At 38.1% G+C, this 25,404-nt stretch overlaps 1 protein-coding gene across 3 annotated transcripts in view; it reads right to left on the reverse strand.

Moving 5' to 3' along the window:
- The window catches only part of SLC13A1 (solute carrier family 13 member 1), an 81,789-nt gene that overhangs the window by 23,702 nt on the left and 32,683 nt on the right, over positions 1-25,404 (reverse strand). For all 3 annotated transcript variants that reach the window (XM_061197995.1, XM_061197994.1, XM_061197996.1), the window contains exons 7-8: positions 12,703-12,854; positions 1,999-2,118 (exon numbers count right to left, since the gene is read on the reverse strand). In XM_061197995.1, the coding sequence (XP_061053978.1) occupies positions 1,999-2,118; positions 12,703-12,854 (272 nt within the window). The remainder of the gene's footprint in view (positions 1-1,998; positions 2,119-12,702; positions 12,855-25,404) is intronic.

A 25,404-nucleotide genomic window follows, 5' to 3' on the forward strand; every position in this document is an offset into this window, starting at 1 on the left:
GGTTAATGCCTTCACAAAGGAACTGATGAAGCATATGACAATGCATCAACCTCTCCTTTTAAATAGCTTCCGTGGCACTGATAGATGAGCTTCACTTCCCGAGTAGGTTGGGGTCATTTATGATGGGTGAGTTAACTGTGTTAACAGCCAACACGCTAATCAGAATGTATGGTGGCCTGCCAGGGGAGGGGCTGATAGTTCCTGTTTGTCAATCTAAAACCTCTGGAGGTGAACAGCCTGGCAGACTGAAAAGGACACTGAAGAATTAGCTGGAGCATGAAACTGTGCCATGTCTAACCAACAGTGGACTGCCAGGGGACGGTTTCAACTTGCTCCTGATGATGATTTATGGACTTGGCCTAATATATGCACTTCACAGGATGTTTTTCCTCATAGGGAAACACATTTCAGTACATCTGCCCTTTATCTTCTTGATTTCTCCTTTTTAAGTAGTGGGCGACTTCAGAATAATGACAAGGGTTGCATACATATTTTATAAAGTCATTATATGCAGCAAAAAAAGAACGAAACAGCTGTGGGTCTGAGACCGGATGCTTTCTCTCTTGGTTTGGGATTCCTGTCGCCTGCATTCTGCTTTGCTACCTGTACGATTGAGTAGACCCCCAAAGGCTTGGATTTCCAGGAAAGGGCATTTAGTATGCAGCTAGCCTCTCCCCACTAATGCCCACCTGCGGAAGGCGGTGACATTTCACACATTTGCTTCAGCAGGAGGATGACCTCACACTGCTCCCACAATCTGGACAAATAGATTTTTCAAAAAATCATCAGTACCATCTCCCCACTACTAACAGAATTGTGGCAGTTCTGGAGAAAAACCAGGAAGAGGAACGGAGAGAGAAGAGTATCAGTCCTTACATGACTAAGCTTGGAAAATTTGGGCACAGGCATGGAATACGACCTGATTGCAGTATTTTGCTGTTCAAAGGAAATACAAAAAGCTGACCTCAGTCTCCCCTGCTTGGTGGATAACATGTTTTTTCATTCACAGGTCCTTGAAATTATTTAAATAAAACCCTATGAAAATGAAGTTGAATTTTTTGGGTTTTTTTTTTAGAAAAAAGAATACTCAAGGTTTGATATACAGCCCTTTACCCTTTCTTTTTGGAGTATTGTTATGTATGTTGAATCTGTGATGCAGCATTTTAGATTTTGCTGTGGAGCCCTGTATAATTTTAAATGCTGGCTGTCATTTAAGTCATGTAACTCATTGGTACTTATGAACCACCAACTTCAGTCCCAGCCAAAGAAACACTTGCAAATTCTCCTTGAAATGCATATATTTGACATTTTCCAGCTCTTGATTGATCAGTGTTTCCTACCTTAACTTCTCTGTATTCAACTAGGGCCCATCCGTGTTAGAATTACAGCATTGGAAGTGATCTTGCTGATCTTCCAGTTAAATTCTGTGGTATTTAGTTGAAGATACTGAGACTGAGAATGGATCAGGACTTGCAAAGATCACTCATCTGGCTCGTGAGCAGCCACAACTTTGTCCCTGGTCTCCCGATTCCCAATCCAATATCCTTTTATTTTTCAAGGGCAAATCAATGTTGGTACTAGGATGAAGCAGGAAGCCCTGCATATTACAGTTTAAAGTAACTCGATAACCTGAGGAAATCCCCACATTAAACCAAGAGGAGGGACAAAACTTCTTAAAATAACACTTTAACAGGTTGGACTGGGTCCTCACCATAATGAGCTTCATATGCCCTTCTGGTCTATTAATGTCTTAATGGGTTGGGATCAAAGGAGACCAAGATGGATTTTCTGTCTACAAACTCTCTTCCACAGTCAACACTGGTTAGGTGATATTCTAGAGGGTCCTTAATGTATGTGTTCATACGTGTCAGTTTTGTGGACAAGAGAAATGCAGAAATGCAGCACTCGTGAAATAGGTGTAAAAGCCTTGGATGAGGGGCTGAGAACATGGAACCCAGATACCTTTATTTATCTGATTAACATGGAATATGTACTCACTTGAATCCTAAGAAAAGCCAATGAAGCCAGATCCATGACAAGAGGAGAATAATAATAGCAGCCGGGAAGGACATCAGAAACCATGATCCAAAGTTGATGCAATGACAATCAGGGTAGCGCCTGTGTGAAAATATGGAAACGTGTTCACAGAAGGCGTACAAGTGGAATCCTTTCTGATGGTCAGTGGGAAGCAGCACTTCGCATCTTTCCTGTGCCACCAGCCAAGAAGGAAGATGTGGGAGGTATTCACCATTAAATATAGAAGTTAGTTTTACTCCTCATCTCTTGAGTCTGTAACTGCATAGTTATTGCTGCTTCCCACAAAAACGAGAGTGGGCATGTTATGACTTTTGCTCCCTTTATTCAATCTGTAAGGAAGTGTTTGTGAAGGAACCTACCACGGTACCTGCTACTCATGGAAATGCACAAGAAATGGGTATGCATGGGTGTGTGCGTTTTGTTGTTCGTACTCAAATCATCAGTATATGAGTGCGGAAAGACAAATAAGCAGACTTGGGAACAGATGAGAATTAACTTAACAAAACTGAATGTGTCCATTACCTTTTCGTCTTGGGAGCTGACATCCCAGACTCGGAAGGGACTCAGACCCCATCTGCGTTGTCTCTCAAAGCTGTTTCCCTCTCTGTTTCTTCTGCCCCAGAGCAACTGCAACCATCTTACCAGACATATTCTAGCCCTTTCTTCCTAGAATTAGACAGTGCTTTGGGGCTCAGTCAAACAGAATAAATCAGATAAAAATAATTAAAAGTCCTGTGGAAAACATCAATTTTTTCCTTTCTCTCTCCTAGTTATTTTCAGCTTTTTAGCTCACATAATAAGAAGACAATAGCAACAAAAAAAGGTCAGGTACAAGCACGGTTTCTTTGGTAACCTCACATTCATTGTTTCAAAATGTAGTCTAAATTTCATATAGTTATCTATTTTATGACTGTGTGGGGAAAAAAAAGAAAATTTGAGAAACAGTTGTCTTTAAATTTTCTTCTTGAAGCAGTAACACAGAGTCAGAAATTGGAAAAGTACAGAATATAATACAGAAGTAATAAAAACACTGTTAACATTTTTAAAAATTATTTTTGAAATCACAAAATATAGAGAACTTTATAGAAATGACAGATTTTCCATATTTTTTCTATTTAAATCGTACCTTGTATTTTGCCACTTAAAAACGATCATGTAAATAAATGAGAAGATTCATGCTACATGTCTCAACATAAGCCAAATTTATTTATTTTAGAGCACTCCTTCTATTTTAGGATGGTTCCTAAAAAATGCAAAGGCTGTTTTTAAAAAACAAAATTAAGCTTTCAAAACTGCAGATTTCTAATGTTGTCTACAATTTCTTTGAGCTGATCTCCCTGGGTCCTAGAGTTATCATTGGCAACTTGAGGATGATTCTATCTACTTTGAAGAGATCCTAGGATTAGCTTATATATTTATGCCATTAGAAAGTGACAAATGATAAGTAAAAAATGCTACAGAATACAGAGAATTGATGAATGGAAAAAAATGCTTTACCATGTCCATGAGGTTCTACTGAGAATTCCCTGCTTAAAAAAAAATGTTGTTTTCAGTTGGAAAATAAAATAAGTGGGAAAAGGCTTAAGCTTTTCTCCCATCAATTTATTAGACTTGGATTACAGGTCAGTGGCCTATGTTATTTTGTTCAGCCTGAAGACATTGAGAAATGCTGCTTGGATTAGGTTCAAAACAATGCCCCAAACCCAATTTCATTTTTCACCATCTGTAGCTCATACCTTGAAATCAGGCTGCATTGTTCTCCCCACCCACTGCAGAGAGTCCTGTGAGATTTGACCGAAGAGGGGCTTTTCAAAATTTTTGCCTGGAGGGATAGGTCATTTAGAAAAATGAAAGCTTAAAAAAGCTGAACTCTGGGGGTTGTTTTGTTTGTTTTGTCTTTGTTTTTTAACTCAGAGTAAGAAAGTAAACACCATGCAGGTGTAAATATTTTGAATGAAAGTGGAATGAGTGGCATACTCGGGATTAGTTTCACTGTGGTAGTTCTTTTCCCACTTCCTCATATCCTATAAGTGAAGGGACTGCAAGTATCTGCCTAAAGCAGATATAGATTTCTTCTATCATAAACTATGTTAAGTACATTTAATTCTAATAGAATCCTTTTCTTTCACCCAACACTGTGTTTTGGGTGTCTACCATGTGCCGGATAGTCTCCTAGTTTTGGGGATGTAGTAGTGAATTAGATGGACATAGTCCAGGCTCTGAGAGTTTACATTAAATGAAGAACACAGGCAATAAACAAACAGGTAAGCATATAATGAATCAGAAAATAAAATAGAATAATATGATAAAAAGTTATTAGGTGGAGGGAGAAATTTTACATAGTGTGACCAACAAAAGAGATAGTTGAGATGAGATCTAAATGGCAAGAAGGAGCCAGTCATGTAAATAACTGGGAAATAGCATTCCAGACAGAGGAAGTAGCAAGTACAAAGGCCCTGGGGTAGGAATGAGTTTGGAAGACCAGTGTGGCTGTGGGTAGTGAGCTAAGTTTACAGTCACATGAAATAAAGTCCAAGAAGTAGCCAGTAGGGGTCAGATCACATATAACCTTGTAGGCCATCAGAAGGAATTTGGATTTTAATACTAATGCAATTAGGAGTAATTGGAACATAGTAAGTAAGCTAGTGACATGATCTAATTTAAAATCTGTGTAAATTTATGAATTTCATAAAACATGTTAGCTAGGTGGATTGTCAAGATTGACTGTAACAAGAGTGGAAGTCAAGTGTGGTAGGCAGAGTTCCAAGATGAACCCCAAGAATCCTGCCCCTGGTATATATGCTTAGTATATTCCTTTCTCCTTCTGTGTGGACAGAACTTGTAAACAGGGCGAGATGTTATTCCTGGGATTAGGTTCTTTTATGGCTAAAGTGAAAGGATTTTGCAGAGGTTCCCACAAATGGACTCTGAGTTAATCAAAAGGGAGATTATCTTGGGTGGGCCTGACTTACTCAAGGGAGCCCTTAAAAGAGAGATTTTCCTGCTGGCCTAAAGAAGTGAGCTTCCATGTTGCCGAAGGAAGGGGCCACACGGCAAGGATCTAGGGGTAGCCTCTAGTTGCTGAGAGTGACCTTACGCCAATAGTCAGCTATAAAATGGGCACCTCAGTAATTCAAACACAATGAACTGAATTCTCTCAACAGCCTGAATGAAGACCCTGAGCTTCTGTGGAGATTGCAGGCCCAGCTGACACCTTGATTTCAGCTCAGCAAAGGACCTGGCTAAACTGTGCCTAGATGCCTGACCCACAGAAATTACGAGGTAATAAATTCATGCTGGTTTTTTTTTTTCTTATTTATTTTTAAATTTTTATTTTTCAGCTTTTAAAAACATTTAAAAAACAGTGGAGTTGAGTAGATTTTAGCTTAATTTACATGAGTTGCAGTGAAGATGAAGAGAAGGCAATAAATTTTACAAATGTTTGGCATGAAATGTACGAAACTGGGAAAAGGTGCTATTCATTGAAATGAAGTCTGAGGGAAGAACAGGTTGGCAGAAGGAATGATGGATTAGGAAGCTGCTGTGGGCATGTTAATGTGAGGTGACCCTTAGTTTCCCAAGTGGCCATGGTGGATAGGCAGTTAGACAAATGAGTCTGGAATTGAGAGGGCAGGTTAGAGATGTAAAATTGGTGGTTACCGACGTACAGGTGGATTTAAACCATGGAAATGGGTGTGATAATTTCGGAAGTAAATGGAGGTGAGCGGAAGAGGAAATGCACCTGGGGCCCCCTATGTCTTAGAGGAATGAGCTAAGCGCATTTAATTCTAACAAAAATCCTGTGGGCAAAGCATTATATTTTCATTTTACACCGAAAACACTGAGTCTCAGAAGGTTAAGTGGATCGCTCAAGGTCACAGAATGCAGTCAAGCTGGATATTTACACCCAGGACGAATGTTGAAGACACAACCTCTCTTCTTTAAAGCCTAGTGTCCTCAACATCAGCTCTCAGGTGAAAAGAGAAAATTCCATATATATTGCAAAACATCCATAAGCTGGAGTACAAACTTGATGTTTTAAGGACATTTTAGAATACCGTATAGGAGTGATGGCACCATAGGAGAGACATGCCTTGACCTAAAGCATATATGTGCGTCAATGTTGATATTTAGGAAGACGGTGTTGTCGATGCAGTTCTTATGCCCATGTACAAAATCACAAATCATACTAACGAAATACACAGTACTGGTCTCAAAAGAATGGGTGCAGTTGTGGACGTTTACAGCCTTGAAACAGATTTTGGCCATTAAGAGTGTGATCAGCTGGTATCCACACTGATTATAGTCCTTTTGATTAATGACTGTTTTGATGATTTCTGAGTCAAAGTCACTTTTCAGTTTTGTATTTATGTACTCCCAGAGGTTTCTTCTGAAATATTAATTACTCGTTACTCATGAGCCAGGCTTAGGTTTCTAACAGCAATGGCAAAAGTAGAAGCAGCAGCAACAACAAATGGTTAGGGTTATTGACAATTTCCTACCTGCCAGGCCCTCTGCTAAGGGCCACGGATGCACTATGCCATTTAATTCTCATAATAATATTATAAGTTCTAGTTTTGCCTCCATTTTACAGATGCAGAAACTGATGTTCACAGAAGTTAAGCTAATACATGGCAAGACTGAAATCTGAACCAATGTCTAAGTCCAAACTCTGCAATATCCAAATTTCTTCTCTAGTATTTGCCAGAGAAATTCTTTCTTAGAAACACACATTGCTCTTTTCTGCAGGGGGGAATCATGGTAAGTTTTGAAAGTGGCTATTGCTAGGTAACTGGTTTGCCTTTTTCCTCTGTGATTAATCAAGAAGGGAGGTTAGGGAAATGGGCTTTGAATTTAGGGTGCCTATAAACACATTTCTTTTACCATTTCTAGGTTTGTGAAGCTATAATAGTTATTATTTAACATATAATTAGTAACAGTGACTGTGCTAATCATTGATAATTCAACTTCCTTCCAAGCTGTTTTGTATACCCACATATTTCACTGCTGACACCTACAAGCTGAATAATATACTTTGATAATCAGAAAACTACAAAATTTTACTTGTGATATCTTCCATTCTTAATCTGATGGATTTGCCTTTTGCGTTATTAATAGCTGTTGCATTTGTTAAGTGATATTGATGCATCAAAACTCCGCTGTTACGAAAGCAGTAATTGTCCCTAATAATATTTCCCTTAATAGCTTTATTTTAATATCAAAAGATTATTCAGTTACTTAGATGATTCCCAGGAACAGTCAGCACTTCATTTATGTCTTGGTACAGTTCATCGCAACCAACGTTTATCGATCACCTACCTGTGCCCCTTGTGGGCTAAAAGATGAAGAAGACAATAATTCATGAAGCCTTTAGAAGTTTGCAATCAGGGGTGGTAGTTGTGCTTAAGACAACTTGTGTGGATAAGACAAATTTATAGAAATGTGAGTATAGTTTACGATAAGAGGAGATGGGAATGGAAGTTCTGGAGTAACCGAACAGAGTTCAAATGATACAGCATCCACACAGGGAGAGAAAGAAATTGGCAGAATTGGCGGGTCTTTCAAGAACCAGAGTAGAAAGAAATGGGTTACTTATAGGGTGAGATTTATTAACAATAGCGTTAGGAAGGGAGGAGATTGGGTGATGACTAGAAGGGTCTATCAGTGGAGCAGAAGGGTCAGGTAGAGAGCATTGAGCAAGCAGGATTTCCCTAATGAGAAAAGGAAACAAAGACTATTTCCAGAATGCCCTATTCCAAGGCTTAGTCATAACTAATGGTGAATTAATCACAAGGCAGTCAGAATTCAGGTGTCACAGGTACTAGATTCAAAGATTAAGAACACAGGAAATTGCATACCTTATGGCTGAGTTAGAGAATTGGCTTAGTCTTCTTAGTATTGTTCTGAAAATCACTTTCTAAGCTATACATCAGCTTATGACAGTAAGGGAGTGGTTCAGTCAAACTAGCCACATTCCCAGCTTTGCAACTCTTTCAAATAATACTTGTTATGTGTGCAGGTTTATATTTTATAAAAAGAAAATGCAACGCATGAATGCAAATACCCATGCAGTCTTTACTTGTCACTGTCAGCAAACTTGCTTTTTAAAGACTTTTGCCAACATGGCCCCCTCACAGATGGTCAGAGAGGCAATGAGGCTGCAGAGTGAAAAGGGCACTGGGACTCAGGCCAAGTGCCTCCACTGACTAGTGATCATGATTTAAACTCTTGGAGCCTCGGTTTCCTCATCTGTGAAATTAGGGCATTTATACACGTGATTTGAGAGATCTCTGTCTTCACTTGTCCCTTTTCATTATCACTCAGCAGGACACATACTTCTTTCCCAAGACTGACATTTCTACTCTTGTTTCTATTCCATTCCACTTCTACCTGACTCTTAGCCAATCAATATATTCTCTCTCCCTCTCTCGCTCGCTCTTTTTTCCCCAAACTTCACATAGCTCTGTTTTTACTGTCTCCTTCCCCTGAGTGTAAAACCAGACTGACACTATCCTTGTTCTAAAGGAACGCTCTACCTCTGGTTATACCATACTTGTTCTTTTTTCCTTTTCTTTGTCAAACTTGAAACAATCATTTAAACTAGCTGCCTTGCCCTCCCACAATGTCCTCACTCCTTAACTCTCTTCAGTCCGAGTTCTGCCCCAAACCCCACTGTTCCACTGCACCTGCCCTCTTGGAGGACCTTGATGAGAACCAAAAGCCTCTTCTCAGCCATCATCCTACTTGACCCTTACACAACATTGCATGCTCCTGACTCATCCTCCCTTTGGAAAATGGTCTCCTCTGTCTTTCAAAATCCCATGTGCTCCTGGTTCTTCACCTACCTTGATTAACTTTTCTCATCTTCTTGTTAATATTTCCTATGAATCTATCCAGGTCTCAATTCTTTGAACTTTTTTTCTCCCTATATGACCATTTCTATAATCAAGATTTTAATATCTGTGTTTATATATATAGAGTTCCAAATTTATAACTAATTTGAACAATGTATTTGCAAATGCCTGCTGAAAATCTCCTTGTGGATAGATTCTGAGCAGGCCACTTCAATATACTCAAAATAAAATTTATCTATTTCTCTAATGAACCTGCCATGACTTCTCTAGAAGTTCATGACATCACTATCTATACAGCCATATTGTCAAAATTTCCCAGAGTTGCCTTAACCCCTCCTGACCCTTACATCCTCACACCTAGTTACTCACTACCTTCTGACTGTACAGTGCCCTAAGTCTAAATCCCCCCATCACTTCACAACTAATCTACTTCTGCCTCTCATCATTTGTCAATACATTGGTAATAAACTCCTAACTGGTCTCCCGTCCCCAGACTCTTAGAATGCCAGTGTGCACACTGCTATTCTCAACTGTGCAAAGACACGCACAGACTATTCCACTGCCTCCCTGAAAAACTGATTACACGATTTTTGTGCTTTGATTTTATGGATTATTTGCATTCATTTTCTCCATAAACATGGTGTTTACCTCTTTTAAGATTGGGCCAGGTTACGCAGACAAATTTTCTCTACTGATCAAGGGGTGCTGCACACAGCTAGAGTCCTCTTTAAGGATGCACGTTCAACTGTTTCTAGGAAGGTAATATTTTAGGGAGACAGACTTTGGGGTCTGACTGATCTTGGTTTGGTCTTCAAACTGCTAAGCTGAACGTCAACTTTCTCAGCTCTACTAATAATAGCCAACATTAATGGAGCACATGCTTTGTGTTAGGCACTGTTCTAAGTGCTATTTATTTTATGTAAAACTCAAAACAACTCTCAGAGAGAGAGAGATCTTATTATTATCTTCATTTTTTTTCTGGCAAAATAACAGGCTTAAAGACATTAAGTAATTTGTCGAAGAGCTGGTATTTGAACACAGACATTTAAATCTCAGAGCCTATGTCTTTAATTACCACTGTATACCACTTCCACAGCAAGGATATATAGGATTCGTGTGCACTATAATATATGTAATTCATCTGGCAAGGGCTCAATACATGTCACTTTACCTTCTTCCCTATATGTCAAAAAGCAAATGTTATTATGTTTTAAATTTTTTCATGGTTTCCATATATGTATGTTTTGTCTAGACAATGAGATAGAATCTTCTTTCTGGTAAGTTTTATTTTTTGCATTTTCCGAAAGAATTCAAAACCATGCCTTGCACATTGTCAGTCCTCAACAAATGTTTGTTGATTGACTGAGTGAATAAGTGAAGATCTGTTTTTTATTTGCAGAGAATAAAATTTAGCTTTCTCAGAATTCATTGTTCTTATTTCCTTTGTGTAAAAAAGAGAACAAAAGACATCACATGTATAATATATAAATATATTTTATGTATAAGTAAATAGAAAGACAGACAGATAAGGCTTTTAAATGTGTTATCCAGTCTCCTCCTCCCATAGTTTATTTGTAAGATAGCACCTTTTTCTAAATGTCAAAGGCAGGAAATCATTGACTCTCATGCTTATGTACCCTTTGGAACTTGGCAAGACCCAAAATGAATTTGTACAAAATGATCGTTGGTGTTGCTCAAAAAGATGGCAAGCAGTGTCAAGAGAAAAGGTGAGATTATTGTAGTTGTTTTGGAAATAAAGGGCGATTTCTCTCTGGCTCCAAATATCTGAACATAGAAAATAAATCTTTTTTATTTTCTGCAGTTTTAAGTTTCTGAAACTTTTTCCAGTGAAACTGAAGGCATTTCATTCCATTGTTGCTTTGGGTTGCTGTTGTATTTTTTAGGGTCAATATTTAAGAAAACATTTACTAAATATCTAGTTTGTTTAATAGTATCAATTATATTTTGTTACATAAGGTTGTTTTCCCCCTTCTATTTTAATATTTTCTATCAAGAAGGGATACTTTGAGTTTTTTCCAGTTTTCATATAACTCTTAATGTTAAAGAAAGCTTGAAGAAAAAAAATCACTAAATTTCAAAGTACATTTTAAGTATTTTCTAAATTTAAAGAACATTTTGGCCAAATTCCCATGATTAGGAGAATTAGAAGATTAGACAATTGGGGAAAATAGTTACTGAAACATTTTGCTCAAAGTGCTACAATGCTCTCAATCTGTCATTGCAAATGGATGAATGCATTCATAGAGTCAAAGGAACAGTTAAATAAAAGAAAGAAAATTTTGTCAATACATCGGGCAAGAACACAAAGACCAAGGGCAAACTCAATATGGTCATTTTGACAATACCAAGTAATTTCATGGGAATGGTGGAAACCAGCAGTCTCTAACACCAACAAAGATAAAAAATAAAAAATTGGAAAGAGATTTGCAGAGAGGACTGAAATGTGGAATCTCTTTCTTTGGGGGATTCGTGTGAAAGGACAGAAGTCTAGCTTTCAGAAAGGGATCAAGTACATTTCCTATCTTGAATTAGGAGATATATGGGATAAATCCTCTCTGCACTAGGAATTTCAGAAGTCTCCCACTTATAAACCAAATGTCTTTCTAAGGTTCCTTTCTAAGTAGGCCGTTGGAGTACACATGATGGTTGTGTACTAATAGAAGCAATAAGCGCACATGGAGGTCTGTGTTATAAATTCCCTAAACTGTTCTGTCAGTGTTCTTTTTTGTACATAAGTTCTCATTCTTTCCAGAACGGAAGGTGACATTTTTTGCATCTTGGATTTCTTGGAACATCTTGCAAATAATTTCAGAAAGTTCATAGAGTTTGTGAATCTGTTTCCTAGAGTGTGGTTTTCCTAAATTTTTCTGTGAAAAGGACCTAAATCCTGTTCCAGGGCATCCTCAACACTGCCCACCTTACAGGCACTCTGACAATTATATGTCCTGTTAGTCCTTGAAAATATACCTTGGGTGCAGGATCAGATTGAGCTCTCACAAAAAAGCGTGGACTTTCAGACTATTGCTTCAATAGTTCTTACATGTTACCAAGTATTTTTACATAGTCTACTTCATTTAATTCTCCCAATAATCATGTGAACTGTGACTATTTTAGGTATGAAAAAATTAAGTCTTGGAAGAGTTATTTACTTTTTATTGTTCAAATTCACAAAGTAAGTGACTGAAAATTGTGGAATTTTTAACTCAAGTGCTCTGACTGTATCCAAGGTTCCCCATTTTCTGCACTGGAGTAACATCACAGCATTAACTTATATTCAGATTCATACATCTGTCCTTAGAATACTTTATAACTGCTATTTTTGGTAATTGCACAATCCTTCAAATCTTTTTCAATCTCAACACCAAATTTTCTGTAATGAGCAATTCTGTTTCCTTCTCATCATTTAAGTTCAAATGTCAGTTGCAAAACCCTACATAAATTGTCCCATGTAAACAATCCCCTTTCTTTTTAGGTAACTACCATTTGCAATATTATTTATAATGAAAAGTGTCTTCTGTGTTTGGTGAGCATGGTCATCCAGGAGTTATTTCTTTTAAGGTGACCTTGCAATCTGCAAACACCTGTTAATTCACTATGTCCTACATATTTAACTCTATGGGAACGAGTAGAAGGGCATGTTTCTAGACATATAGAAGTCCTGATGGGGAACAAAGGAGAGTTAACTCAATATAGCATCTCTGTCTTTGGATTCTCTGAAACAGGTAAGAATAATTCTTATAATTTGTGTGCTGTCCATTTATTAAATCACCAGTCCAACAATTTTACTTACGTATTGAAATGCTCAGCGAAGATCAAGTTGGTGGAGGTACCAGTGATCGTTGTCAATCCACCAATGGTAGAAGAGTAAGCAATGCACAAGCACATAAGTTTACACATCATGTGGTCCTTCTTTGTTCGATATTTGTTTCCTGTGCCTGAATTCTGTTCAACAATAAAATGTACTATGAGAACAGCTCTATTTGTGGTCATAACAAGCAGTTATAACATTTGTTATGGGCTGAATGTTTGTGTCCACCCCACCGCAAATTTCATATGTTGAAGCCCTAACCCCCAGTCGGATGGTATTTGGAGATGGAGACTCTGGGAGGTAATAGGGTTAGATGAGGTCATGATGGTCGGGGCCTTGCATGATGGGATTAGTGCTCTTGTAAGAGGAGGCACCAGAGAGCTTGATCTCTCTCTCTCTCTGCCATGTGAGATCACAGAGAGAAAGCAGCCATCTGCACCCTAAGGAGAGAGCTCTCATCAGACACTAATCCTGCTGGTACCTTGATCTTGGATTTTCAGGTTCTAGAAGTGGGAGAAATAAATTCCTGCTTTTTAAGTCACCCAGTCTATGGTATTTTGTTATGGCAGCCCAATAATGCAACATTTATCTTTCCATCAATAGAAATGTTAACAGTAAAAATACATAACCACTGAAATACTTTACACAGTTTCATTCATTCATCCTTCTTTCTTATTCCTGAGCCAACTCTTACTTCCTTTCTTCCCTTCTCACCAAACACTCCCAGATCTTTCCAGGGTTTTCCCTCTGAACTGGAGGTACATGGTCAGTGAATTCCGAAACCTCTTTTTGGAGCATTTCTTTATTTTGGCACTTTCACTGATCCTCCCCAGAGGATACCACTACTTCTGAAATGGAACGTTTTCAACCCCTTGTACTTCACTGGAGAGAGAGTCAGTGTCCTTGTTCCCTACCCTCTTCCAGAACATTAATCCTCTACTGACATGAAAATAAAGCGATTTTTCTTTAAGGCTCATGTAATTTGGCTCTTTCTCTGCCTATTCTTTTGAACAGGATGTTCTGATCTCCCAGTCACCCACTGCCATCACTTAAGATGACATGCCCGTCTGGCACACAACATTCCTCATCCTGCAAATCCTGTCAGCATCTGGATAACTATACCATCTTCATGAGTAACCCCTTAAATATCCCGGCTTTACACATTTTTAAAATCTCATTTCCAGAGACCTTCGACTCTGCTCTTCCTGTCACCCTCTCCTCTAGTTCCTGGACAATAGCACATCCTCAAATAGCTCCATCTGAAAAAAAAATCACTATTTCTAATGTTTCTGTTTAAGAATAGAACTCCCTAAGGTGCAATACAAAAGCAACATCATTCCTTCTCTCACCTGTGACCCATTTAACACACTCTGTTGGTCTGATTCTTGCTATCCCTGGGGTGAAATCTGGGGTAGAATCTATAACATTTTTGGTCACTTCATTTAATAAAGAGTCTTTCAGTCATGTTTAGTTTAAAAAAAAAGAAAGCAACCTCATTTCAGTAGCTGAAGTAAAGAGTCCTCTATCTACTAGCAAAAGTCCAAACTTTAGTAAAGTTAAACTTTTGCTTGTCCCCTAGATCAGGCTTGCTGAAAAGCCCATAGTTGGAAGTAGGTTTGTGGGTTTGTATTGTTCTCTCTCTTCTAGCTGCAATTTCTCCCACCATTTGCTAGTTCTAGTTTCTAAATCCTCCATATTTGGAGTGGCAAGGGGTGGACAGTATCGGGAGAGGAGCAGTAAGGATTAGGAGAGGTCTTATTTGACTGGTTTAAATAAGATACGATGTTAGTACTCTTTATGAGTTTTTTTTTTTTTAATATCTTTATTGGAGTATAATTGCTTTACAATGGCGTGTTAGTTTCTGCTGTATAGCAAAGTGAATCAGCTATACGTATACATATACCCCCATATCTCCTCCCTCTTGCGTCTCCTCCCACCCTCCCTATCCCACCCCTCTAGGTGGACACAAAGCACCAAGCTGATCTCCCTGTGCTATGCGGCTGCTTCCCACTAGCTAGCTATTTTACATTTGGTAGTGTATATATGTCCATTTGCATAGCAAAGGAAACCATAAACAAGACGAAAAGACAATGCTTAGAATGGGAGAAAATATTTGCAAACGAAGCAACTGACAAAGGATTAACCTCCAAAATATACAAGCAGCTCATGCAGCTCAATACCAAAAAAAATAAAACCCAATCCAAAAACGGGTGGAAGACCTAAATAGACATTTCTCCAAAGAAGATATACAGATTACTCTTTATGTTTGATGGATGTTCCAGATGGCCTCCTCTGGTGGGCGGTATGATGGATTTACGCGTCATGGTGCTTTCAGAAATTCTTGTCACCCAAATAAGAACATCAGGTGGCTGCTCCTTCTGTGGAGTAAGGCACCTCTTCCACTTATGACGCCCTGTGGTTTCTGCATGTGATGGTCACCCAATCTCTTGATGCAGAGGTCCCCTTGCCCTGTCAAGAAGCTGTCTTGGGGAAAGTTGCTTTTAAAGTGACCCCAAATACCACTCCTCTCATACATCTGGCTCATGGGAAACAGGCACCTCTGCTCCGTTGGCAGTGAAAGTACAGCTGACTCTCCATTAGATAAGGAGACTCAGCAGTGACTTTCACTTTTAAATGTTTCAAGAGTATGTCAAATACTAGTCCACTGATCTGTAGGAAACAGAGTCTCAAGTTTTCCAAGTGGTGATTTCTCAATATCTATTGCACTGTCTTGAGGTAAATGGAAGGCTCCCCTGCCAAAAAATTGATCATACAAGTTGGAGTTTAGGAAGATATTCTAACTTTCTCCAAAAGTAGACTGTCTCTCAGCCTTCTCATTTTCAACACTAAATTTAAGAGTCTAAAACAGTTTTTTGGTCACTTGCTTTGCAAATCCTGTGTAAGTAAAACACAGGAATACTTATGGTATGTGCTTGATATGATAGTTCTTCAGGGATAGAAAGACCCTCATTTTACCACCCCATTAACCAAGAATTCTGCAGTTTACCACAGCTTCTTTTCCAACTTCGCTGTTGAATTACTTCTATCCCTGTTGTCCTTTGACTCTATTGACAAGTCTTGGTCACTAAAGCATCTAGTTATTATTCCCAATAGTTTGGTCCTCTCCTTTCTACATTTCCTTTCTTATCCAGTTTAGATTCCTTGGTAAACCAATTCAATAACTTTCTTTTTTAAGGCATTTTTAAAAAACATCTTTATTGGGGTATAATTGCTTTACAATGGTGTGTTAGTTTCTGCTTTATAACAAGGTGAATCAGTTATACATATACATATATCCCCATAGCTCTTCCCTCTTGCGTCTCCCTCCCTCCCACCCTCCCTATCCCACCCCTCTAGGTGGTCAAAGGCATTTATGTTTAAAGCCACTTTATTCAGGTATGATTGACATGTAAAATGTTGTACGTATTTAATACATACAACTTGATGAGTTTGAGGATAATTATACACCCATGAAGCCATCACCACCATCAATAACTTTCTCAACAAAACCCTAAACTCTCTTGTCTCTCTTTTTTTTTTTTTTTTTTTTAATTTTTATTTATTTATGGCTGTGTTGGGTCTTCATTTCTGTGCGAGGGCTTTCTCTAGTTGTGGCAAGCGGGGGCCACTCCTTATTGCGGTGCACGGGCCTCTCACCATCGCGGCCTCTCGTTGCGGAGCACAGGCTCCAGACGCGCAGGCTCAGTAATTGTGGCTCACGGGCCCAGTTGCTCTGCGGCATGTGGGATCTTCCCAGACCAGGGCTCGAACCTGTGTCCCCTGCATTGGCAGGCAGATTCTCAACCACTGTGCCACCAGGGAAGCCCTCTTGTCTCTCTTTAGAATGATAGTTCTTTAGCAAAATTTTATCTTTGGATGAACCCAACAATTTACTTTCTCTGTGTCACGTCTGCCCCTGAGCAGCCAAGTTCTGTTGGTGAAAATTACACAGAGTAGGGCTTCCCTGGTGGCGCAGGGGTTAAGAATCTGCCTGCCAATGCAGGGGACACGGGTTCGAGCCCTGGTCTGGGAAGATCCCACATGCCGCAGGGCAACTGGGCCCATGAGCCACAACTACTGAGCCTGCGCTCTAGAGCCCGTGAGCCACAACTACTGAAGCCTGTGGGCCACAACTACTGAGCCTGCGCTCTAGAGCCCATGCTCTGCAACAAGAGAAACCACTGCATGAGAAGCCCACGCACCACAACGAAGAGTTGACCCCGCTCGCCGAAACTAGAGAAAGCCTGCGCGCAGCAACGAAGACCCCACGCAGCCAAATATAAATAAGTAAAATAAATAAATTTATAAAAGAAAATTACACACAGTAGAGGAGAATAGGCTTCCAACATTCATGGTCACAGCCTTCAACTGCTTTGTTACTGCTGCACCTCTACCCTGCTGTGTTTCTCTCACCAAATGATTCTACCTGTCTCCACAAGAAAACTTAAAACCTTCCCACTTCTCTTTACACCTCCCTCGTAGTGCTCCCTCCTCTCACTCTTCACGGGTAGCTCTGCCTCCTATTCCACACAGAAAATAGAAGCTGGTAGAAGTCTCACTGTCAAAGGTAGAAACATACTTGCATCTGCCCTTCCTTCCGTATTCTACATACAAAGAGAGTAAATCTCCTCCAACTTGTTTCTGAACCCCAATCTCTCAGGCCTTCTCAGAAACCTTATACAATAGACTTCACTAGAATTTTCCCACCAAAGTTTAATCATTTTCAAGTCATCTTTCCAAAAGAAGAACAGAAGGCCTTCTTAACCCCCCCTCTCAATGAAACTACTGCCCACAGCACATCCATTTTCACAGCCAAACTACTCAAAAGAGTTCTCTGCATTCACTGACTCCATTGCTTTAACCTCTCCAATCTGGCTTCTGTCTCTTCAATCCACCAATACGTACTTGCTATGATTATTGATAACCTCCATACTACTAAACCCAATAGATATTGTTCAGTGTCAGGTTTGTAGACCTCTCAGCAGCACCTAAGAGAGTTGATCACTCCTTCCTGCCGGAGAACTCTTCTTGGGGCTCTGTGATATCTCAGTCCTCTGGGTTTTCTTCTACATTTCTGCCTGTTCCTCTGTCTCCCTTGCCAGTTCATTTTCCTTGATCCTTCCTTAAAACTGGAATTTCTTGAAACTCTGTCATAAGTACTTGTCTCTTCTCATAGTAATATTCCTTCTTAGGAAATCTCATATGTTTTCATTGTTTTAATGAAAGATAAAACCAGACCAACAAACTTGTTTTCAGCCAGACTTCTCCTTTTAGACCTATCAATCCAGTTGTCTGTTCGACATAATTTGAATGTCTTAAATAAAACTCCAATCCCCAAATGTTCAAAACCGAACTCATTATTTCCTTCCTCAAACCCTGTCCTTCTTCAGGATCATCTATATAAGATAATAGCATTACCATCACCACAATTACAAACACTTAGAGTGTGCCTAGTATGCAAAAACACTGCTTCAAGTTAAAATCAAATAAATGATTTAATTCACATTTTTCTTACAACACAGTGAGGGTAGTACTGCTAGTATCCCACTTTACACATGAAGACATGAAGCACGGAGAGGTTAAGTGGCTTCCCAAGGTTATAGAGCCTGGAAATGGTAGACTTGAATTTTGAGACCATGGAGGGCTCATACCCTCAGCCACTACACAATATTTCTCATCCTCCTTGAAATCATTCTTTTTCCTCATCCCACCAAATCCTGTCAATTGTATCTTCTTAAATACATCTGGAGTCTGTTGGGTTTTTTCCATCTCCACTATCACGTTTGGTCTAAGTCATCGTTATCTCTGATTTGAGTTACTGTAATCACCTCTTTATAGGTCTCCAATTCTTGCCTATTTCAGACCTGTCTTGCACACTGAGCCTTTTAAAAAAAAGAACTGCATGTATTTAAGAAATATGCAAACAGAAGAATTTCCCCATTTCATACATATAAGCATGCTGTGTGTGACATTGGCACTGAAAGATCCTTTTGAGAAATCATGATAGGAAAAAATGTCTGCTCACTAAAAGCCATCATGGATGTGGGAATGGCATTTAGCATGGCAGGGTCAGGACACTGGATTGTAATTTGCCTTTTACTTTCTGATTAACTTAAAGGTTAGCCCCCAAAGGTATCTACCCTTCACCCCAAATAAATTAATTTACAAATGTCTCCTTTTGCCTTATATTTCTTATATGGGAATGATTTGTATTTTCCACATGATAAAACTTTCCATTGAAAATTTGAAAAATAAAGGATATGTATATAAAAGAGTAAAATAAGTTTAAAAATTCTTATGAGTGATACAAAATGACAAATGAAATTTAGGGCTTAACTATTAGCTATTTTATTAAAGGAAAGACTTCAAACACAAATCAGAAAGTGATATATAATTTGGATATTATTAAATTGATAATAAGAAATGGGAACTTAAAGATGTAATGTGCATGTAATTTCTCATCATCACAGTAAAACTTTCAAAAATACAAAGAAAAAATTGGATTTCATAAAAAATTGGACTCCATATATGTATATTTGCAGTCATATATATAAAATAATGATAAAACTGCACTGGCAGATATAAAATTAAAAAAATAGAAAAATATTGACATATTTGCATGCTTTAGACTTTATGGACTTCTCGTACTTTTTTCCTATATAAAGACTTTAAAACATACATGAATGCTACAGCACAAAAGGTGATGTTTCTGCAAATATCGTGGACAATTTAGAAAAGCATTACAAATTCAAGCTAAATTCAAGTCCTGCAGTAAATGGTAATGGCAATATATCATAAAACACATCAAGGGTTAAGTGGAGGTCTTTGGGAGGTGGCATGGGGTGCACCACTTGCGTTATCTAGCCAGTAAACATGAATCCCATGCAGTCAGCTCTACTGTTATTTTTACTTAGGGCATGTGATTGCTGGACTGGACTAGTTTGAAGAGATGATACTGCAGTAAGGGGTAAAAGTTGAGGACCAGAGGGATAGTAGTAGAGGGCAATGGGCAGGAAAATACAGCTCTTAAGGAAGTCTGAGATGAGCCACTAATTAAGCCAACGATTGGTACAGAAACTATAAAAAGGAGTGGGGGGAGTCCTTAGCAAATTAATCTTCTGCTCAAGACAGTAGTTTCAACCTGAGACCACGTGTTTGACCCTAATCTAAGAGGGTGTTGGAATAAGTCACTCAGGGTAGAAAGTAAGATTCAGACCCTGAGAGCACATGTTTGCAGATTATCAAACTAATCATTACTATGATTTTTCCATGAGTGGAGGAAGAATTGGGGGGGGGTGTATTTTCTCCTTGGAGTTCGGGAGAGAAAAAAAAAATCCAAAGTAAAGAAGGGAGAAGCAAAATGTCTAGAGGGGTGAGGCTGGAGACAGGGATGAAGTGGCCAGAGAAAACCTCCTGTGCTGATGACCAAAGGACACTGCCATGGCTATACTGTGAATGGGAAAGTGCTTGTTTTATGTTTCATGATGAGAGACTTATGTGAAATTAAATGTATAGAATGATGTAATTTTTAAAAAAATAAAAAATATATCTACATACACATATGTGCCTAGAAATAAGACTGAAATGAAATATGTCAAGATATGAGAGTACCTGCTACCTTCTTGATACTTTTTGTATCTTCCACAATCATAAAAAAGTTTTTTAATATATAAAAGAATCATAGACTATTAGAACAGATAGGTATTTAGAGATAATCTGGTACAAAGACCTAAATTTTCAGAAGAGCAAAATCTCAGTGTGACATAATGGTCACAGCAGAATTGAAGCAGATTTCTGTGTATCTGAGTTCCCTCTCAATAATTTCCCTTGTGTCATCTTGCCTTCCAGAACACTTTTTATTTATGTGAGTTTTTTAACCTACATCTAAAACTTTACATTTAATTACATCTCATATTGCTTAGCTTGTTTTTATTCAATCCCGATTGTCATCATACATTCATATTTCCTAAAAATATATGACATCTAAGACCTTGTGAGTATGTCTCACAACTTCTTTCAAGTGACTGAAAACATTTTGTCCAGGACATGACCAAATTCAAAATCCTAAGATAAGCGGGTGGTGCTCAAGGGACATTTCTGAACAGAAATCCTGCAGGTCCAGATATAACTCACTATTGCCACCTGGTGGTAGTGATTGCAGACTCCAGTGATTAGCACCAACCCCGGGTGCTAATAATGCATACATGAATCACCACGAACTAAACCAGTGGTCTCCACTGCACTGTACAAAATAATTCATTTGGGTGAGTATGGTATAAAAAACATTAGGGGTTCTATTTATATTTCGATATTTATGCAAGGCAAATTGCATAAAATATTAGTTCCTGCTAACCATTTTCTGCTTGCCAAAGACAGCCAGTTTAAAATCTTCCAGCTCTTTTTGGACATTTATTTGCACTTACTTTAACAGTATTCATATGATACCATCTCTTGATTTCTCAGTTGAAGGCATTACAGTTAAAATTCCACTATGTTAGATGATGAGAATTTAGCTGTCTTTCACAGCATCCTCCACTGAACACACATATACTTTTCATGTCTCCATCGTTCTCCCATTATGGCTATATCATAATTCTGCTTAGAGCAGAGTTCAGTGTTCAGAATGTTGTCTAGGTATCTATTAACAGCTGAGCAATGGGATTTATATTACTTTTCCTGTTTTGTGTCCCCTGCTTACTTGCTTAGCTTTCTAAGTGGATACCACTAAATCAGCCCCAAATATTCCCTGGTTGTTTAAATCTTCCCTTCGAACAATCAGGTGACAGGACACCTAATCTACATCAAATATTCTACCAATTCCATTGTCTTAGAGACATCTCTTCCAGGGCTTTTCTGCTTGTCCTACATCTAGTCATTTTCTTCCTCTAAGACCTGCAAAGATCTATCTAGACTTAAGTCTACCCTCTCCCTTCATTGGTAGTTTGGGTATTGATTTCTAGATTGGAAACAATGTTACTCAGAATTTTGAAGCCATTTCCTCCTTACTGCCTGGGAGTTCCCAGTGTTGCTATAAAGAAGTCTTCTGCCATTCATTTTTTTATCTTAAGGAATCTGTTTTTCCCCCTTTCTGGGAACTTTTAGGGTCTCTCTTCATTCACCATGTTCTGAACTCTCATTGTCCTTCCCTATGTGCATCTGTTTCGTCAATTTTGCTGGCACCCGGTGGGACTTTATGTCATAAAAATTATATTCTTCTTTTATGGAAGTTTTCTTGAGTTTTGATGTAATCTCAGTCTTCTCTATTCTTTTTCTGAAACTCCTATTATTTTCTTATCTTGTTTCTTCCTTTTATACTAAAATTTCCACTTATGTTTTATATATTTACATTATATTGATATTTTGTATTTTATATATTTTCTATTTTATTTAAATATTTATTTTTTGCTTCTCATTCCTCTTTTATAGAATGTCATTCATATTTCATGAATGCAATTTCTTTGTTCACCTCTCTGAATATATTAATGATAGTTTCTTGTCTTGTGTTTTCAACTTCTTGCACAGTCTCTGTTTCCTGCAAGTTTCTGTCTCCTTTTTGTTTGTTTGGGTCTCTCTCTTTCATGCCTGAGGCTGTCTTCAGATATCCAGGAACTTTGGTGGTTTGCTCCTATTTAAGGCAGTGAAAAGCTGGTTGGAAGTCCTGTACATGTGCTTTGGGATTTGTTGTTGACTGTGGGCACATTTATAGTATCATCTGACTGGAGCTTTTTTTGAGAAAACCCAGTGCTGTATATTTTCATCTTTTCTCTTGTGCTGATTGTATTCCCCAAAGCAAAACCTCCTGGTCCCTTGCCTACTGTCACCTGGAGGGAATAGCCCTGGCTATTAGGGACAGTGGGGTGGAAGGTGGGGTTCTCACCATTCAACATATTAACTGTCACTCAGTGTCCCTGTTTTCATTGTGAAATCTGTTCCTGACCCTGAACTCCTTCCCGTCTGCTTTACCATGTCTAAAGACTACACTTCCATTTGGTGGAGGAGGAGCAGCTGCGTCCATGTAGAGGTTGGGAAGAAATTTGTGGATTTAACTGTTTCATAAGCAATTTTTTTACTTAACCCTCACTTTTCAACATTTTAAAAAACTTTGAGGGCTGCTGCTAGGTAAATTAGATTGCTTTTTTTTTTTTTAAACATCTTTATTGGAGTATAAATGCTTTACAATGGTGTGTTAGTTTCTGCTTTATAACAAAGTGAATCAGCTATACATATACATATATCCCCATATCTCTTCCCTCTTGCGTCTCCCTCCCACCCTCCCTATCCCACCCCTCTAGGTGGACGCAAAGCACCGGGCTGATCTCCCTGTGCTATGTGGCTGCTTCCCACTAGCTGTTTTACATTTGGTAGTATATATAAGTCCATGCCACTCTCTCACTTTGTCCCAGCTTACCCTTCCCCCAGCCCGATAAAGGAGATGTGGTACATATATACAATGGAATATTACTCAGCCATAAAAAGAAATAAAATTGAGTTATTTGTAGTGAGGTGGATGGACCTAGAGTCTGTCATACAGAGTGAAGTAAGTCAGAAAGAGAAAAACAAATACCATATGCTAACACATATATATGGAATCTAAAAAAAAAAAAGGTCATGAAGAAGCTAGGGGCAGAACAGGAATAAAGATGCAGACCTACTAGAGAATGGACTTGAGATTGCTTATTTTTGTAATTTACTGTTGACTTAAGAATTCCACTTTCATGGGATAACTGAGGCATTTTCCACCCATTCTTTAACTTTCCAGCTTCGAAAATGATTTTGCTGTCATCTCCTCTCTTGATAATTTTATAATTGTGACTTATGACTTAAAAGTCTATTCTTGTTTTAATGGAGATTTGGGATAGAGTGAAGGTAAATGGACCTATTCAATCTGCTATCTTGTTGGAAGATGCAATATTTCTCTTTTTACATTAAAAAAACCCCAAGAAATAAATGATTCTTGACTAATAATTATTGCACAGATTGACTTTAGTGCCTTCATGGCCCGTACATTGGTGGATGATGGAGGTAAAGGGAGAGGAGAGGAAAGCTCCATGTGCACAGAGGGACTGACAATAGGGCCCTGCCCACTTCGTTAACTCTCAGCATATTGAGTTTATATGGGCTTGGTAAGTGGATAACAAATTATCCTTTCTAGTTTTAATTAAACTAGCCCTCCCATAATGTGCTTACGGCTGTAAATGATTTCTACAGGAAATGACTTATGTAAAAAAAAACAAAAAACCTAGAATGAAGATAATACAAGAAAATATAAGAGGATATCCTTCTCCTACTTGTGATATGCATTCTTCATGAAGATCTGGAGAAGATCTAATTAGCAATAACCTGAACAGCTCAGAAGAGCTGGTAACAAATTTGAAGTTATCAATAAGACACCTTGAAATAGGATTTTTATCCACTGTAGTTAATAAAGAATTATGATGCATATTGTGAATTGGGATATTCGTTTATATAGTAATAGTATAACAAATAGATATTCAAAATTTAGCACTCAAGACAGGACTTTTCATAAAAATTCTATGTTTCTAGCAATGTCAAAAATCAATTGAATCCAGGGTTTATTTTACAAAATGTTATATCCTAAATGTTAAGTATGTAGAAGCTTCCTTTGTAATTTCTTAGTGAAGAGCAAAAAATCAAAACATACATGCTATTAGAAAAAAATCCCGTTCTTTTTATAGTGGTAAAAATGACTGAAATGATATATAAATAATATAGCATCATAGGATGTCAGTATAAGTGTGTGTGTGTGTGTGTGTGTGTGTGTGTGTAGGATGATATAAAAAATAAAGAACAAAAAGAAAAATGCAGGAAAGAGAGATGGAAAGAATAAATATTTAGAAAAAATAGAAATCTGGCACTAAAAATTATTCTAAATTTATAAAGTCACAGAAAGTTCAAGGGGATCAAACTTGTCAGGCAAAAATGTCTAACCTGGATAAAAATGCAAAAGCCAACAATATGCTTTTTATAAGAGAAACATCTAAAGTATAAGGACATAGAACTATTGAAAGTGAAAGGATAGAAGTAATGTCAGGTAAACACTAACCTAAAGAAAGCTGGCATTGCTATTACATTATCAGCAGACAAACTCGAAGACCCCAAAACATTACCATAGATTGAGAGGGACACTGCAAAATGGTAAAAGTGTTAATTAACCAGGAACATATAAACATTCTAAACATTATTATGTGATAGGGATAATAACATAATCTGAAAATATATAGAAACCAAAATTGACAGAACTATCAGGAGAAATAGATATAGCCACATCATGGAGGGAGATTTTAACAAAACAGTTGCATTAATTGCTGGGTTAAGCAGACAAAAAATTGTTAGGTCACAGACAATTTGAAAATCACAACTGGCAAACTTGATCTAATAGACTTGGAAAATACTGCACCCGGTAAGTTGAAAATATGCAATCCTTTTGTAGCGCAAGGAAATAGTTATCACAATTGGCCACGTGTTAGTCCACAAATCTGCCTCAACAAGTTTAGAGGAACTGATGTCATACAGACCAGTTTCTGACCACAGTAAACTTATGTTAGAAATAAAAAAACAAAACAAAAAGTAGCTACAGAAGACTCATTTATTTCAAAATTTAAAACACATGTCTAAGCAGCTCATGGATCAAAGACTCTAGCATAATGGAAATCAGAAAACACA

This window comes from Eubalaena glacialis, chromosome 8, assembly GCF_028564815.1.
Source record: "Eubalaena glacialis isolate mEubGla1 chromosome 8, mEubGla1.1.hap2.+ XY, whole genome shotgun sequence".
In the NCBI taxonomy this organism is placed as follows: Eukaryota; Metazoa; Chordata; class Mammalia; order Artiodactyla; family Balaenidae; genus Eubalaena; species Eubalaena glacialis.